The following is a 16,888-nucleotide window of genomic DNA, read 5'->3' on the forward strand; positions in this document are numbered from 1 at the left end:
CAAACAAGTTAAATAAATAAATAAATTATGCTATAGAAATTGTGATATATGGCATTGTAATAAAAATGGCTTTATCTTTAATAAATGAATAAAAATGAAAGCTGTAGCAAAAAGAAGAAGAAGAAGATTTTAATCAACTATGGTTATTATAAATTGTAACTTTATACTTATTTATTCTATGGTGGGCAGTTAACTTCAGCATAATGGAGGATGAAACCTGCAAAAACAATAAATATATAAATATATCCATAAATAAATACACAAAATTATACATAAATCCTCATATTCCTGCATTAATTAATACATAAATAAATGCAGCAAATATCAAATATTTACTGCGCTCTTTTGACGGACAAACGGATCTACAACCACATCAAATGTAGCTGCTAACTGACCTAAAGTGTGTATAGATGCATCTACTCTGAAGAGAATATAATCAGCAGATAGCATACTACTATTTTCAATAGTGTCAGTAGCTTTTACAACGATCAGCCAATGGCGGCATAGAGCCCGCCTTCTGATGTTTGATTGCCACCCTCTCATTAGCATTTTGCGCCAAGGGAAAAAAAAAATACGGAGCTACGTTCAAAAATGAATAAACGGTTAAAAGGAAAAACTTTCAGTTTAGCGTTTCCTTTAACTTTTTTTTTTATTTCTAAAACTGTGACATGTATGGTGTCAGAGAAATTCGTTTAAATATAATGTCCACTACAGTGGACAAAAGTCTATTCCCGGGTCCCAGGAGGATATCTACTGTAGCCTAGTTATATTCACTGTAGGTTTTCATATATACATGACTGTATTAATTTCAGTTAATACAGGTGGAGCTGGGGAAGGTGAAGGGTTTCTAAAAGCATGCTGCAACTACAGCAAATGCTAACAAAGTATTTGAAGGTTGGCTACTGACACAGCAGGAACCAATCAATCAGCTGTGGCCTAAAGAGAATTATGTGATTACAAGCAAGTTGAGTTAAGGACTTATCAGCCTGCGCCATCTGGACAGAACTTTTTATTTGTTTTTGGGTAACTATTCCTATAAGCTTCAAGATTGTCCTAAATCTTTCTAATAATACAAGAATAGCTTCTTTAACCTATATAACCAATGGGGGTGTCATGCACCAAATTATTACTATTATTGTCTGCAGGCTCTAGTCTCATTTATTGTAGGGTTATGTTTTAGACAGACTCTACAATGTACTGATGTTTGCAACCATGTAGATTTTTTTTTTTATTTCGGGAAGCACAAAAATAGGTCTTTGCCTTTTCACTTCAAAGGTTTCTCATAGGCCGAGACTGTTAAAAAACATTTCTTTAATTCAAAAAATGATATATACATATATACAGATTGGTCATATATGAGGCGCTATATAAATAAAGATGACGTGTCTTGACTTTTTAAAAAACAAAGCAAAAATGACTTTTAAACAAAGCAAATGTGGCTGTGATGACTTGATGATTTCGTTCCAGCCTTGCAGTCTCTCGCGTTCTTGCTCAGACGTGGACAGGCTCTGAGTTCCCTGTCAGGTTGGGGTTGGACTTCAGGCTTCGGGTCAAGTCTCGAGCTCAAGCCCTCCACCAAGGACAGCAAGTATGTTATTTCCTGTCCAATACAAAGATTGTAAGAACAAGTCAACTCATGAACAATTTTATAGAGTTGATTTACAACAGAATTGAATTCTGTTTGCATCATTGATTCTGTTATTTTCCTGTTTATTACCATGAAGCCACTTTGAAACAATCTGTATTGTATAAAGCGCTATATAAATGAGGTTGACTTGACTATAACAAGAACATTACAATGAACACAAAAGTGAAAATCTCACTGCAAATGATCCAGAATTGAAGACAAATGATAATAATCCTACTCTGTCTGTTACACTTCCTCACACCTGAAATCACTGATCAAGTGAATCTCCTGAACTTCTCCAATCTAGATCATTTCTAATCCATTCATGTTGTAACATCTGCTCTAACGTCGGCCGTTTAGTTGGATCCCGGGCTAGGCACTGACTGATCAGATCACTGCATTCTGTACAAATTTTAATAAGGAGAGAGCTGGTTAGTCATGACCATGTGACTCGGCATCTATGAAAACAGCATCTAAAACATGATTAATATACTGTAAAATGTTCCTTATCTTTACTTTAAAAGTGAAGTACACAGTTTCTGCGCCACTAGTGGCACCGAGCGGAATTACAAAATATGTTCAAAAGTCCCCTTCTGTGCACAGCGTCTTCCCCAAATTAAACATCACAAACTCAGCTCTTACTGGTTCTTGTGAAGGCATGAATACGTTTAGCTGCATTGTATTTGTCTTAATGAAAATTTATCTTTCTGAACGGGAGCATGATGATGCTGTATGGTACTCAAGCATGATGCTTTGTAGCGCATAGAATCACAATGCTCTGTTCACTTTGACGTGTTCATAATAACCCGTTTAATCTTTGAAGGTATAAATGCAGCGAATTTTGGCTTTCACTTCTGTAACTGAAGCTGCATTTCATTTCCCATGGCTCCGCCTGCTACAGTAGCCACGCCCCAAACTCTCGCTATACATTGAGCTATATATAAAACAATCTTACATACTTCACCTTTAACTGTTTCTGTACAGAGCCTTTGCTTCATGTGTGTGTTTATCAGTGTTATCAATATTATTCACTCACCTTTGGATAATTTGGAGTTCTGAAATGTAACTTTGGCCTGTGTGATTTCTCTTCTATTGCGAAAAGGACGACATGCGTTCACCATCTTGTACAACAACACTCCTAGTGCCCAGACATTTGTTGGGACGGCGTGGAATAGAGGTTCTGTCAAGACTTCAGGTGGGCAGTAATCCGGTGCTCCTGTAAGCAAGACATTTACACATTTTAAAGCATTAAGTAATTAGCAAGTCACTACATTCAGGTTTCCACACTCCCAAAATACTCACCAATGTATATGTCGCTCTCGTAGCCATCACTACTAAATAGCTGACCGCAGCCAAAGTCTATCAGCTTGAGCTGAAACGTGTTTTTATTCAACAGGAAATTCTGAGCATGAATGTCATTGTGAAAAACACCATGCTCGATGCAGTGTTGTACTGCCAGCAGAGCCTGTTGCATGATGACCCGTGCTGTTGGTTCATACAGTTGAGGATTACGGGTGATGAAGTCACGCAGGCTCTCGCAGGGTTCAGGGTACTCCATTACGAGAGTGAATTTTTGAGGATGTTCAAACCACTCGTATAGTTGTATGACGAAGGGGCTTATGGGTTCTCGCCTCATCATTAGCAGCAGCGCCACTTCTGTAACGAGAGGTTTGGGATGCCCAGGCTAGAGAAAAGTAGTAGACAGAAGGTTAGCTGGGTAAAAATCTGAAGAAAACATATCATTTTTAAATGTACTTTTCTTTGATCTTTATAGATACGTTCAAAAGAGGCTTTTCAGCTCAAAGTTATTTGGTGCCTCTAGGCTTATTTGTCAATCACATTTACACCTAATGCTTCCTTCAGGTGTATCAACTACAGTAATCTGCACTTAAACAACTAAATACATATTCAGGTTTTGGCCAACTTACAATATCAAGATAACGATCATTGTCAATCTTGAGCATCCGCTTGATGGCAACCTGCAAAAAAAAAAAAAACAGTTTCAATAACAGTAACAGTATTCAAGCACCTGACCTTGGACTAAGTATTAAACCATCTTTAAATTGTTTTAAATATGTTTTAATGCATGCAAGAGCAAAATGTTTCTACAATTCGGTAAGATTTACCTTTTTGCCATCAAATTTGCGTGTTCCCTCGTACACCCTGCCAAATCCTCCGGATCCAATCATCTCTCCCACGTTATAGAGAGACTCAAAGGACTCTGAAATACAAACAGAAAAATAAAAGAAATATATGAGCTTGCTAGATCCATTGTTTTATCAAAAAAATATCAGTGCTGGTTGTGTCGAGAAAATAATATTAACATGGGGAAAATAATACTGACAATACTGTTCAAAATAATGTTAGAGAAATAATGACTGCCGATTTACCATTAACTGGCTTGACGCCGGAGTGATCTGGAGCAGGTGATGGTGGCTCGGGATCAGGCTCTGGCTCCAGATCTGGTGGAGGGACAAAAGGCTCCACAACATCCACATCACTACAGGGGCAACAGCACCGGAAAGGACTCTTCATAGCCTTCCACAGCCTGTTGAGGAAAGAACGAATTCTTTTCCTCTTCCTACGTTCTGTAGGTTTTTCTGAAATGAAGAAAAACAATTGAAAACACAACTATTAGAAACATCTCTGACATCAAATTAAGCAATGATATAATGACATAACGAACATTTTACTGTTAAATTCTTATCTGTAATGTCACAAATCCAAATGAATGGAAATATTTCCAAGCCATCAGCCTGACTTCTGCTTAATGCCAGAATAAATGTCCCAAAATCTTATTTCACAATATTAATAGTCATTTTATTTCATAATTATCATGATATAGTTATTTTTCTTATTTTATCTGATCTTTTATTAAAGAGAAAACATACATTTCCAGGCTTCATTTGGCCAACACAACTTCATTTTGGACAATTTTATGTATATTTGACAATTCAGGAGCAATAAGTCATGAAATAAAATTCTAATCGGGAATCGTATGCTGTCTGAGAAGAGTCTTTCTGTGCGCGTGTTTCGGGTGTGTGTCAGACAGCGCAAGTACCATTGATCTGTCCACTTTACACCACCCAGCCTTATTTCAATCTCACCTGTTGAGCACTTGTTAACAGGAGAAGCCTCCATGGCACCCTGAGCAGTTAGGCCATTTGAAGTTTCTGTTGGCTCGACGGGAACTTGACCTGGCAGCGGAGGGCACAGCAATCCTTCGAGGCTGTCGGACCTGGACACTGCATCACCACTCCACCTCCAAACGACTATGTATGAGCCTCTGCTGCTCAGGCTTAACGACTGATGGCCGCTGATGTGAGCCTGACCTGTGGACACAGAAACAGCCAACTCAGAAGACAGAGGTGTTAAATATCCAGGAAGCTCCTGGCTCTGTGTCTGGGTCGGGTCTGGCAGCGGATCCTGATCATCAGAACAGGGTCTCCAAATATCACATTCAGACGTTTTAATAATAATTAATAATCAGTAATCAATGTCAGTGGTCAAGTGCAAATTGTTACTTCAGTTACTCAAATTGTAAAGTTTATTTCATATGCAAGGAATCAAATACATGTGATCACTCGGGGAATCAAATGGGTTACCTCGCACAATTTCCTTTACATTAATGTAGTCAATCATTGTACAACATCACACCATAACATACCATAAACAAATGAAAAACTAAAGCACTCACCTCCTCTTTCACTCATCATGTGAGCCATCGACATCCTCCTGCAATCTGAAATAAATACAATACAAAATACAATACAATAAAATACAACTCTCCTCAGAAATACTCTCCCCAAAAATAAACAAATAAATAAAATAAAACAAACAAAAAAATAATAAAAATAAATAAAACCAAACTCCTTCTAAAATAAGAGAAGAACAATAAAATAAAAGTATCCTCAGAAATAATATGAACTCTTTCAAAAATTTAACTTTATATAAAGGATATATCCTGCGATGTCTTCTAGAATAAAAGTCTCCTCTCAGAAATCCTCCGAACAGCTTCAAAATCACAAGATTCGCACAGAAAATACTCTGCAAAAGTCTGTGAATTCGCCTCGTCTCTCAAACATCAGATAGCGATCGGTTTGAGTGTAAATATTCAGTCAGAATTCATAACACGCGTCGCTATAGCAACTAAAATTCGAATCACTCATATGCACGCACGCACGTGCACATGAGCAGAGCGCGGGAGCGTACATCTTATCTGAACACATTTATTGACTGTTTCAAACTTAATTTTGACGTTTTCTTTAATAAATATGAGAATTGCTCTTTCTGAACAGTTATTCTTATTATTATAATCCGTGGAATTATTCGTGTCCAAAAGCTTCATTATTCATAATTGAGCAAAAGCGTCCACTTCGCAATTAAGGCACTTACAGTCTAATGGATCATATAGTCATTGCTTCTGTCCAAAATGCGTGCAAAAAGGCACAAGAGAGGATAAATCGGACATCTTCTTATAAACTCTAGAGATGAATTAAATTAGCTCTTTTCCGCATATATAACCATCCAATCAGCTTTCAGTATCACTAATGCGTCATCGAACCGGTTAGTAGTAGAGTGGTGAAGAAATCCAAATTAATAAAGCCTATTTATAATTTTACTAATGAGAATGACGTTCATCATGTATTTTACAGTCATCATATGCACTATCTTTTATGGAGGATGCTGGTTTGGTATGTTTCATGGCTTACAACTCTTTAAAACTATGGGGAAATTAATGGAAAAATACTTCTGGAACAAACGCCGCTAAACAAAGTGGGCGGACACTGTTGCACTCTTATTACCATACAAAATCAGAAGACGAATGGCGTCATTCTTTGACTATTGACAGTTCTACTAATTTGAAGAGTAAAAAAAAAAAAAAACAGTTTTTGTAAGATTACTTTATTCTATAAGAACACTACTTGACACTAAAGCGTCGTTAAAAAAATAAATATAACATTTTCTTCAATATTTTAAATATTTTTTTTTTAGACAAACTTGCATAAAGTCTGAATAAAGTTATGAGTACAAGTGTTTACCAACGTCGCCAGGCAACTAGTGCCAAAAAGTGCAAAAAACATCTGCACATGATGTGCACTCTGTGTTTGTGCGTAAAAAATTCTGCGTTCCTCAATCTGCGACCACAGACATAGGAAAAAAATATTCTATAAATGTGAATGCGACGTGTGACAGTCAAAAATACACCAACACAAACTGTATTGCAGTTCTCAAGACGTGCTCGCAAAAAAAAAAAAAAAAAAAAAAAAGCTTTTCTTTTTAGGCTGCATCACTTTGCATTTGGACACATTAACCGGACAAGCGAAGCTTCTCGAACACAACTCTTTTCCCACACCAAAGCTTTGAGAATTTGATTTCACACAGTGGACACCACCCCCTTGTGGTTAATGTGTTACTGTCACAACAATTTTTCCAGTTCCTTGTTTTCAAATACAGAAGTTGGGCAGTGTGTAGGAGTCTTTGGTTTCGCTTATTCAAATGTCACCATCACAAGGACAGTTAGTGTTCAGCATTCACCATTCACCATGAAGCTTCAGATTTGTCTATTTCTCGGCATGACATTTTTTTGCGTATCGACAGCTGATTTCTCTCCCCCGGTGGTAAACATCAGTCTGGACGTGCCTGCCTTTCAGCGATGGGCTCCTCTGAAGAACCTCTATGACATTAATTTCTTGAGAAAAGCTGCATCTGAAGTGATCGAGTAAGTATTAAATAGTCTGATAACCGCACGCGCTCTACGAGAAAAAGTTGCTTACGATGCTATTCTTGCAATTTTGACCAGATTTATGTTAGCCATTAGAATATAACTAGCTGACAAGTTATCAGATGTCACAGAAAACCAAAATTTTAAGTTTGCAAAGCATAAAAATGCATATACACGAATCACGAAGCGCTGCTGAGGCTGACATTCCCCCTCTCGTTTTTATATTCACATTTGTTTCGTACTTGTCGTTTACTTTGTAGATATTTAGGATAAAGTTTAGTCATTGGTTGTCATCATCCCAGATCCACAGCACATTAATGTCTTCAACGCCCTGTTCTGCAGCTCGACTGTTCCCAAATGGGTTCATGTTGCCGTTAAACCCATAGTGGAGGCTTTGGAGAAATACATCCCACAGCCGTATGCTGGAGAAATACAGGGCATGGCATCATTCTATGGGACTGACATTTCAGATATCGTGCTGCTGAACTTTGCCTATGAAGTATCTGCGTAAGTACTGTATAGCTGTTGACTGTTTCTGTACTTTTTGGTAAAACACTTCTTTTGAAGTGCTTTAGTTGTCAAATTATTTTCAACATATATTGCTGGTTGCTTTGTTTTTTCAGGTTTTGCACCAGTATTGTAACTCAGGATACAAAGGGCAATATATTCCATGGCAGAAACCTGGACTATCCTCACGATGTGCTCAGAAATCTAACTCTAGATGTACATTTCATGAAAAATGGAAAGGTATTATAGTGATTATTATTTGTATATTTTTATATATTAATGATGTTTTATTAACAAAGTTCGAGAAGAACACGTTCAAAGGATCTATCCAGTCAGCACGAGAGAAGGCCTATATATATACGTAGCTGAGTCACCTATGTTCCTCAACAATTTTCTGCATTCCTCCGCCACTATTGCCTGGTTCCTATCACAGCCAGGGATACGGGGGTTCAGGCCAAATTCTGAGCTCAGTGCCCTCCTCTCGGACAGCACGTCAAATACGCATACTCTTTTACTTTTATCTAATTATTTGTAGGTGTGAACTTGTGAATATTATATTCTTAAATATAATATTCTCCTTCTCCAGGTGGCGTACAGAGGAACAACTTTTGCTGGTTATGTTGGGCTGTGGACAGGACAGAGCCCCAACAAGTTTACAGTGTCTGGCAACGAACGCGGTAGGTTGATTTATTTATTTATTTATTTATTTTTATTGAGATCTTCGAGTGAATTTTGCACAGATTTTTTTATGTCTGTATTTCCACAGATAAGGGATATTGGTGGGAGAACGTAATTTCAGCCGTTTTATTAAAAAGTTCTCCAGTTAGCTGGCTAATTCGAGAGGTGAGAGAACACATGTATAAAACATTTAACATACAATTCAGTATTTCAGATTATGTTACATTTACTTAGTGACTTTGCATTGAATAAATCTGTATTTTTTGGTTCTCTTCAGACTCTTGAAGCAGCTGTGGATTTCCAGGATGCAGTAGTGAGGCTGGCCAAAGTGCCGATTATCACAGATGTTTATTACATTTTGGGTGGTGTTCGTGCTGGTGAGGGTGTGGTCATCACCAGAGACAGGGCAGGATCAGCTGACATCTGGCCTCTGGATCCACTTAATGGACAGTAAGCACCAACCATGATTTTTAAATGATATAAAAATGTTATAATGAAAGACAAAAGGGATGACAATGCTACAATAGTCTTCCATTTGAACATTATGTTATATAGTACAATATTAGTGTTTACATGACTAAACCTGTGATTTTGACTTGCTTATTTTAGCTGGTATAGAGTTGAAACAAATTATGACCACTGGCTACCCGCCCCTAAACGAGACGATCGAAGGCAAGCAGACAATACATTTTTATCAATAATATGAGGGCATAAATGAGGATTATTTACTCAAGTGAACAAATTATGGATTTTCTCTCACATTTGTTGGTCTTCTTCTTCTTTTTTTTTCTTTTTCTTTTTTTTTTTTTAGAGATGTGGCAATGAAAGCACTAAATGCCACTAGTCAAACCCATATAAGTATGGATTCTCTATATAAGGTATATGAACAAATCCAATTTGGCTGCCTATTGTCATAGTTATGGCATTTATTTCTGTTCTACAGTACATTGTTAATGTACCATAAAATGTGCCTGTATATTTGCTTGGACATGTTCATAGTTTAGAATGTTTTTTTAAAGTAAAAGCATTCAATCATAATCAATTTCTGCATTTGGATATCAAAAAGATCTGAAGATTTTTCTTTAATGAGAGCTGTGTTTATGATTGTATGCACTTTCATTAAATAATTTATTGAAAAAATATGTGGATTCAGTGACCATGTCATTTTCATTTTTACAGGTTTTATCCGTGAATCCAGTATGTAATTGGTAAGTAGGACAGTTATGCACATCACATGATATTTTATGGTTATGTAATGACCTTACGTAGAGATCTCAGTTCTCGAATGTGGTAACCAGTAGTACAAATATACTATACTTCCTCATGGAGGTTATTAACATTAGGATTTAACCACACAATGCAAAATTTAGGTATTTTCCTGAAGAGATCGCAGAAACAAGTTCTGTGAAGCCTTTGCCTTTTCACACCGCTTCACAGGCACTCATTGTTTCAGCTACTCAGCTGTAAGAACAGTCAAGCATTGATATCTGTTGAACTTTCACCCTCTTTCATATCTGGTGCCCAAACTCAACACTGATTCTAAACTCATCTTTCTTTACTAACTTATCATTGTTTGTCAAAGTTGTTATAATGTCATGTGGTACTAGTGGGTTCTTTGTAAACGTATGATGATATCCATTTACATTTATCACATATTAATGCCTTATTCTGCATGACCTGATTCTACATTCTTAATCCCACCCAATACCTAAACTTAACAACTACCTTACTAACTATTAATAAGCAGTAAATTAGGAGTTTATTGAGGGAAAAGTCATAGTTAATAGTTTATATGTGTTCCCTATACTAAAGTGTTACCGATGCTTTTATCCAAAGTTACTTACAACATAGAAACAAAAGCAATTTGTCACAAAGCCAACAATATTAATAGTATATAATGGCAGGTTTATTAGAAAGCTAAATGAGGAAACAAGCTAGAGCATAGAAGAAATGCAGAGAAGAAAATTTACAGACAGAAACTGGGATTGCAGATTGGATCCTCATTTTCTCCTCAAAATAGCAAGTTGGAAAATGATGGGAGTTTGGGTAAAAAGTTATACATACATATATATATATATATATATTTATACACAGGTGCATAATAAATAAATTAGAATGTCGTGGAAAAGTTAATTTATTTCAGTAATTCAACTCAAATTGTGGAACTTGTGTATTAAATAAATTCAATGCACACAGACTGAAGTATTTTAAGTCTTTGGTTCTTTTAATTGTGATGATTTTGGCTCACATTTAACAAAAACCAACCATTTCAAAAAAATCTTACTTCATAAGATCAATAAAAAAACATTTTTAGTGAATTGTTGGCCTTCTGGAAAGTATGTTCATTTACTGTATATATACTCAATATTTGGTAGGGGCTCCTTTTGCTTTAATTACTGCCTCAATTCGGCGTGGCATGGAGGCGATTAGTCTGTGGCACTGCTGAGGTGGTATGGAAGCCCAGGTTTCTTTGACAGTGGCCTTCAGCTCATCTGCATTGTTGGGTCTGGTGTCTCTCATCTTCCTCTTGACAATACCCCATAGATTCTCTATGGGGTTCAGGTCTGGTGAGTTTGCTGGCCAGTCAAGCACACCAAAACCATGGTCATTTAACCAACTTTTGGTGCTTTTGGCAGTGTGGGCAGGTGCCAAGTCCTACTGGAAAATGAAATCAGCATCTCCATAAAGCTTGTCAGCAAAAGGAAGCATGAAGTGCTCTAAAATTTCCTGGTAGATGGCTGCGTTGACTTCAGAAAACACAGTGGACCAACACCAGCAGATGACATGGCAGCCCAAATCATCACTGACTGTGGAAACTTCACACTGGACTTCAAGCAACATGGTTTCTGTGCCTCTCCACTCTTCCTCCAGACTCTGGGACCTTGATTTCCAAATGAAATGCAAAATTTACTTTCATCTGAAAAAAAGCACTTTGGACCACTGAGCAACAGTCCAGTTCTTCTTCTCCTTAGCCCAGGTAAGACGCTTCTGACGTTGTCTTTGGTTCAGAAGTGGCTTGGTACGTGGAACGTGACAGTTGTAGCCCATTTCCTGAAGACGTCTGTGTGCGGTGGCTCTTGATGCACTGACTCCAGCTTCAGTCCACTCCTTTTGAAGCTCTCCTGAGTTCTTAAATCGGCTTCACCTGACAATCTTCTCAAGCCTGCGGTCATTCCTTTCACTTGTACACCTTTTCCTACCACACTTTTTCCTTCCAGTCAATTTTCCATGAATATGCTTTGGCACAGCATTCTGAACAGCCAGCTCTTTCAGCAATGACCCTCTGTGGCTTACCCTCATTGTAGAGGGTCTTGTTGATCGCCTTCTGGACAACTGTCAAGTCAGCAGACTTCCCCATGACTGCTGTTGGGATTAATGACCTAAACCCAGTATTTATACCCTGAGAATGGTAATTTAATAGAACTTGAAATTAAATATTCTAATAATTTGAGATACTGATTTTTTGATTTTGATGAGCAGCAAGCTGTAATCATCAAAATGAAAACAAAAAAGTCTGGAAATATTTTACTTTATGTCTAATAAATCTAGAATATATTTAAGTTTTACTTTTTGAATTAAATTACAGAAAAAAAAATAACTTTTTCATGATATTCTAATTTATTGAGATGCACCATATATATATATACAGTATATATATAATTAACTTATATCAATATCACATGAACAAAATTACTATTTTGTCTTGAATGTCAGCATGACTGCAACTGTGATATTGATTTTATAATAATTTTATCAATTGTATCAATACCGGTTTCATTTAATTGGATCCCTAGCATCTTATTCTAATCGAATTTGATTTAATGTAAGAATTTGACATTAAAGATTAGGAAAGATAAGTCTTTATAAGGGTAAAAATGCTCCTGGAAATCAATGTAATGGAAAAGTCAATTTCTGTCACTGACTGCAAGATATAATTCTTCTTTTTGGTATAACATGGATTCTATGTGGAGTGCTTGTGTCTTCAGCTCACTTTCTGTAATAAAGCCTTTTAATGTGAGTATGTTCTTCCTTTCAGGATCACAGTTTATACAACCGTCATGAGTGCCGCCATACCTGAGAAGTACAGAACATTTGTCAGAGATGTAAGAACAAGCCATAACACTACTCGATTCCACTTTAAAACATATTTATAAAACATATTCACTTTAGATTTACTGTACTTATGCTACCATCATGTTTTGTGGTGTCATTTGAGGAAGTATAGTTGGCAGATTAGGTAACATTTTGTTTTTGTTGGATTAAATAGCATTTCTACCAAAATGTAAGAGGTTACTATAGCTTCTCTGAAGTCATTTTGACATTAAGGGAATTTTACAACACTCAGTTGACAGTCTGTCAGCTTTTACAAGGAGCATCACAAGAATTGGGGTGAATAACTGGGTCTCGTGTCTTTTCTGTGCTTTCGAAACTTAACAGTCAGCAGTCTTATTATAGTTAATGGCCTTTCCTTTCTGTTCACAGATGTGTGTATGATGGATTGAGCCGTTCTCTTGATCAACACAGCTACATTCTGAACTACCCAGAGCTTCTCTTCATGCTTTTTTACAATGGAAATGAGTCTAATTTTAAAGGGGACTTATTATGCCACTTTTTACAAGATGTAATTTAAGTCTCAGGTGTCCCCAGAATGTGTCTAAAGTTTCAGCTCAAAATATCCCACAAATAATTTATTATGCCATGTTGTAAATGCCCATTTTTAATGTAAGGAAAAACATGCTGTTGTCATGCATGTATCTTTAAATGCAAATGAGCTGCTGCTCCCCACCCCACTTTCCAGAAGAGGGCGGAGCCTGTAAACTTGTGCCTCGGATACTCTGCTAAAAATTAACAAAACATCTTTTTGGTTTTGATTACCATCTCTATTGTGGCCACGCTCATGTGACATTGCAGTTCTTGCGGGGCTTCCCACTACTCTTCGGTATGAGTGGGGGAAATTTGGAACAGCTTGTTTGGACAGACTGTTTATGATTTATGGGGATTATAAAAAAGGAGTGGGTGGATTTTTACCATTATTGGCTGGTTGTTTACACACACTGTGGACACACATCTGTGTTCAAACACCTTATAAAAGTGAATTTTGCATAATAGGTCCCCTTTAATATCTGTAAAGTAGGGCTGCATGATATTGGAAAAAAAACTGTTATTGCGTTATTTTTCTGCAATATTTAGCCTATTGTGTTACAAATAAATTTTTTTTTAAAAATTCACTAGATGACAACCATTTGGATTTAATTAATCAGAAAGATTGGGGTAATTTTGTATGGAGGTGTATCTGCATAAAAAAATAAAATGACTGAAAAAGCTGAAAAATGACTTATTACTCTGGAGACTTATTTGAGTGTGAGCCATCCATTTAGGGCTGAACGATGTGGGAAAAAAATTCTACTTAAAATTTCATAGACCACATTCTGTTTTTGACCCTATTTAAGATGACTAAAATAATAATGCATGTTATTTTTTGTTGTGATTATTATTTTAAACTTATAATACTGTAAAATACAAATGATTTAATTAAAAAAACAATTAGTCTTAATTTCCTAATTTTCAAATGTTAATTCATCAAGCTTGTAAGCAAATAATTATGCTTGCTATGAGTTTGAGTGAAATGCAGCACTGTTCATTTACACGCGTAAAGCTCATGATATGGTGTTTCAGTGGTCAGATTGGTTTGAGAGCATCATTGGTTGCAGCGTCTTCACCGTAAATAAACCAAGCCACTGAGATGCTGATTCACCATATCATGATCACTTGCTTGTAAATGAACACGGTATTGTGCTTCACTTGGAAACCTACAGTGCATATCTATTTAATTAAATTGCAGCCTTTTGATCTTTAAAAAGCAAACATAAAAACAAACCCAGCACGCTAAGCCATTGTAACGACACATCAAATTGAATGTTTGACCCAGATGTGGGAGTTTTATTCAGAACAGGAGTAACCAAGAACAGATGAGCAAAAACAGGAGATATTTCAGGCATACTGGGAAGTATGCTGGATGACATGCGAATGGAAAGCAGTAGTACTGGTAAGTATACTGGCAAGTATTAATATTGTAGTAGAATTTCACAGGGACTGAACAGAAATGCAGATACTCCATTCAGATAGGAACATACAGGTTGGCAGAGAGAAAGTGCAGTAATTGTCTGCAGGATTAACATCAGGTCTGTGTAGATAAATATAACAGAAAAACTGGACAGAGTGTGCCATAAACTTCGTTAAGGGAAACATAATTTTCTTAATTGACCAGAAAGAGTCACTTAACTGAAACAGATACTGAGGAAACAGGTAAATAGTCACACTTTCCAAATAAATCCTTTCCACAAGGCACAGATAAGTCTGTGTAGCAGAAGCAGGTAAAAATCCAGATAATGAGACCGTGAGTCTCAAGGCGCCTGTAAGCGGGTGAGGGAGAGCCTTGTGCGCTTGTAACATGACAGCCATATTGGGGATTTTAGGACACATAATAGGCCTACTAATAACTATTTATTGTTCCACAACTGATGTTATTCAATGAAAAATGTAATTTGACCATGAAATATTTTGTAGAAATCACGTCCTATTGTTAAATAAACTTCTTGAAATAAAACATCACAGTTGACCAGATATGTAAGATTGGATTAATCAATAATATTTCATACCAAATGACACAAATAAAACATACTGCAATTATTAAACAGCTATAAAAAATTGTAACATTCAATGTGTTATTTTTTTAATTTCATAATGTAAGACTGCTTCTCGTAGTATAACAAAATCATTTCACACATGAATTTTAGTTTATTTTAATTGAAAAGTGCTGTTATTTTTAATAACATTTAAGAGTATGTACAATTCTGTTATATATTACACTGCAATATTGAAAAATCAAAAATCATGCATTGTGCATTCTCCCTTTTATGTAAAACACAATTAAGCTTTATAACAGATCTCCTTCCCAGACCTCCCTTATTAAAGTAATTGTTCATTAATTATTGAGGGCTCTCAGATCTCATGCACATAAAATGTTAAAATCAATACAATATTTCTCCTCAAATGATTTATTTTTGTATCTTGCATTATTTTTGTTACACATGCAGTACTTTACACATCAACATTGCCCAGACTTCTCCATCTGCTTCCTTTAGGAAAGTGCCATTTCCTAAACAAAGTCCAGTCAAGTCGCATCAGGCTATTACCCTTAATCCCCTCGGGCTTGTTCACTTAATTCAGCTACACAGCAGAAGACTGCTAAGAAGCAGAGAAACAAACACACCTACTGAAGGCCTCAGGAGCTTGACACAAGGTCTTCTCTCAGTTTTGAATGAAAAAAGTGCCATTTTGCTCAGGACATTGAAGGTCTCAGGGGATATGGGGAAGCCTGTGACTATGCTTTCTTTGTGTCAGTGCAAGTTGATTTATTTACGTTTCTACTATTCGCATTGACTAACTCAAGCAAGCACCAATGGAGTACACCAGACGGATACATTCCTTTGGGTGACATGTTGTGGAAATAAAGCTTCTGGGATTTAGAAGAGAAACCACCAGGTGAGTTTTACCCATGCTGGGGTTGTGTACCTTTGATTTGTCGTCTATTGCTGTAACCTTTTATGGCTTAATTGTTTACTGCCACCGTTTACAGTGCCTTTCATATTAACATCCAATTCAAAGAAATACACAGAAAAGGTACTAAAAGCTACAACAAATTTAATGGTGATCTATAATGTCAAAATCTTAATCTTTTATGGATTTAGTTTTAATTAATTTTGTTTGAATTCCTTTTCATTTTGATTAAGTTTTATGAAATAAACAGCTAGTAAACATACTTCATCAGTAGACAAAACTGAAACATGAAAGTATTACGCGACCATTTAAGACATTTTTCCTTATATAGAAACTTTTGGGCATAAAGGGTTCTTTAAAATTGAGTAAAAACCTATACCTTTTTTTCTAAGCTAGCTTCAAAACTAGCATGTCTGTTTTTTACACTAAATTATTGTGATTTCTGTTGAGCTAATGAATAACCTTCCTTACAAACAAGTCTATAAATCCATAGTCCATAATCCCTAGTTCAGGGTTTCCTTAAATAAAAACCTCTGACTCCTGGTAATTTTAAAAATTGGGAGATAGTTAGCCATAAGCTTTGAAACTATTTTAATAACTAAGCAGCTGATTTAGAGTGAAGCAGAGACATGATTGACGCTTTGAAGCTTGTAGGCTTTCACAGAAGCCCAGGTGCATGTTGACGTCGTCTGCTCTGTAAGGAGGATTGAGGCCAGTGCAAGAGAGCAATGAACCCAGATTAACTCATTAACGTCTACAACAACATGACATTTGGTTTAGCCTGTATTCAT

The 16,888-nt window shown here is 36.4% G+C and overlaps 2 protein-coding genes across 6 annotated transcripts; one reads left to right on the forward strand and one right to left on the reverse strand.

Moving 5' to 3' along the window:
* Positions 1-1,249: 1,249 nt before the first annotated feature.
* On the reverse strand, positions 1,250-6,882 carry LOC127513399 (serine/threonine-protein kinase pim-2-like). Of its 4 annotated transcripts, XM_051895134.1 has the most exons (10): positions 6,023-6,882; positions 5,325-5,369; positions 4,735-4,959; positions 4,018-4,227; positions 3,754-3,848; positions 3,556-3,606; positions 2,930-3,311; positions 2,664-2,843; positions 1,890-2,029; positions 1,250-1,600 (listed from the first exon to the last, which is right to left on the reverse strand). In XM_051895134.1, the coding sequence occupies exons 2-9, from the start codon at positions 5,356-5,358 to the stop codon at positions 1,896-1,898; spliced, it is 1,311 nt and encodes a 436-aa protein (XP_051751094.1). In that variant the 5' UTR covers positions 5,359-5,369; positions 6,023-6,882; the 3' UTR covers positions 1,250-1,600; positions 1,890-1,895. The 4 variants fall into 4 exon arrangements, with proteins under 4 accessions (XP_051751094.1, XP_051751093.1, XP_051751096.1 ...); XM_051895133.1 differs by having other exon boundaries at positions 5,325-6,882; XM_051895136.1 differs by lacking the exon at positions 1,890-2,029 and having other exon boundaries at positions 5,325-6,882.
* A 140-nt stretch (positions 6,883-7,022) lies between these two features.
* Positions 7,023-13,871, forward strand: LOC127513400 (N-acylethanolamine-hydrolyzing acid amidase-like). Of its 2 annotated transcripts, XM_051895137.1 has the most exons (11): positions 7,030-7,349; positions 7,695-7,859; positions 7,976-8,099; positions 8,446-8,536; positions 8,626-8,702; positions 8,815-8,987; positions 9,147-9,209; positions 9,349-9,415; positions 9,717-9,745; positions 12,574-12,640; positions 13,020-13,871. In XM_051895137.1, the coding sequence occupies exons 1-11, from the start codon at positions 7,036-7,038 to the stop codon at positions 13,029-13,031; spliced, it is 1,182 nt and encodes a 393-aa protein (XP_051751097.1). In that variant the 5' UTR covers positions 7,030-7,035; the 3' UTR covers positions 13,032-13,871. The 2 variants fall into 2 exon arrangements, 1 of the variants encoding a protein (XP_051751097.1); XR_007930398.1 differs by lacking the exons at positions 9,147-9,209; positions 9,349-9,415 and having other exon boundaries at positions 7,023-7,349.
* Positions 13,872-16,888: the final 3,017 nt, after the last annotated feature.

The sequence above is a fragment of the Ctenopharyngodon idella genome, chromosome 5, assembly GCF_019924925.1.
Source record: "Ctenopharyngodon idella isolate HZGC_01 chromosome 5, HZGC01, whole genome shotgun sequence".
In the NCBI taxonomy this organism is placed as follows: Eukaryota; Metazoa; Chordata; class Actinopteri; order Cypriniformes; family Xenocyprididae; genus Ctenopharyngodon; species Ctenopharyngodon idella.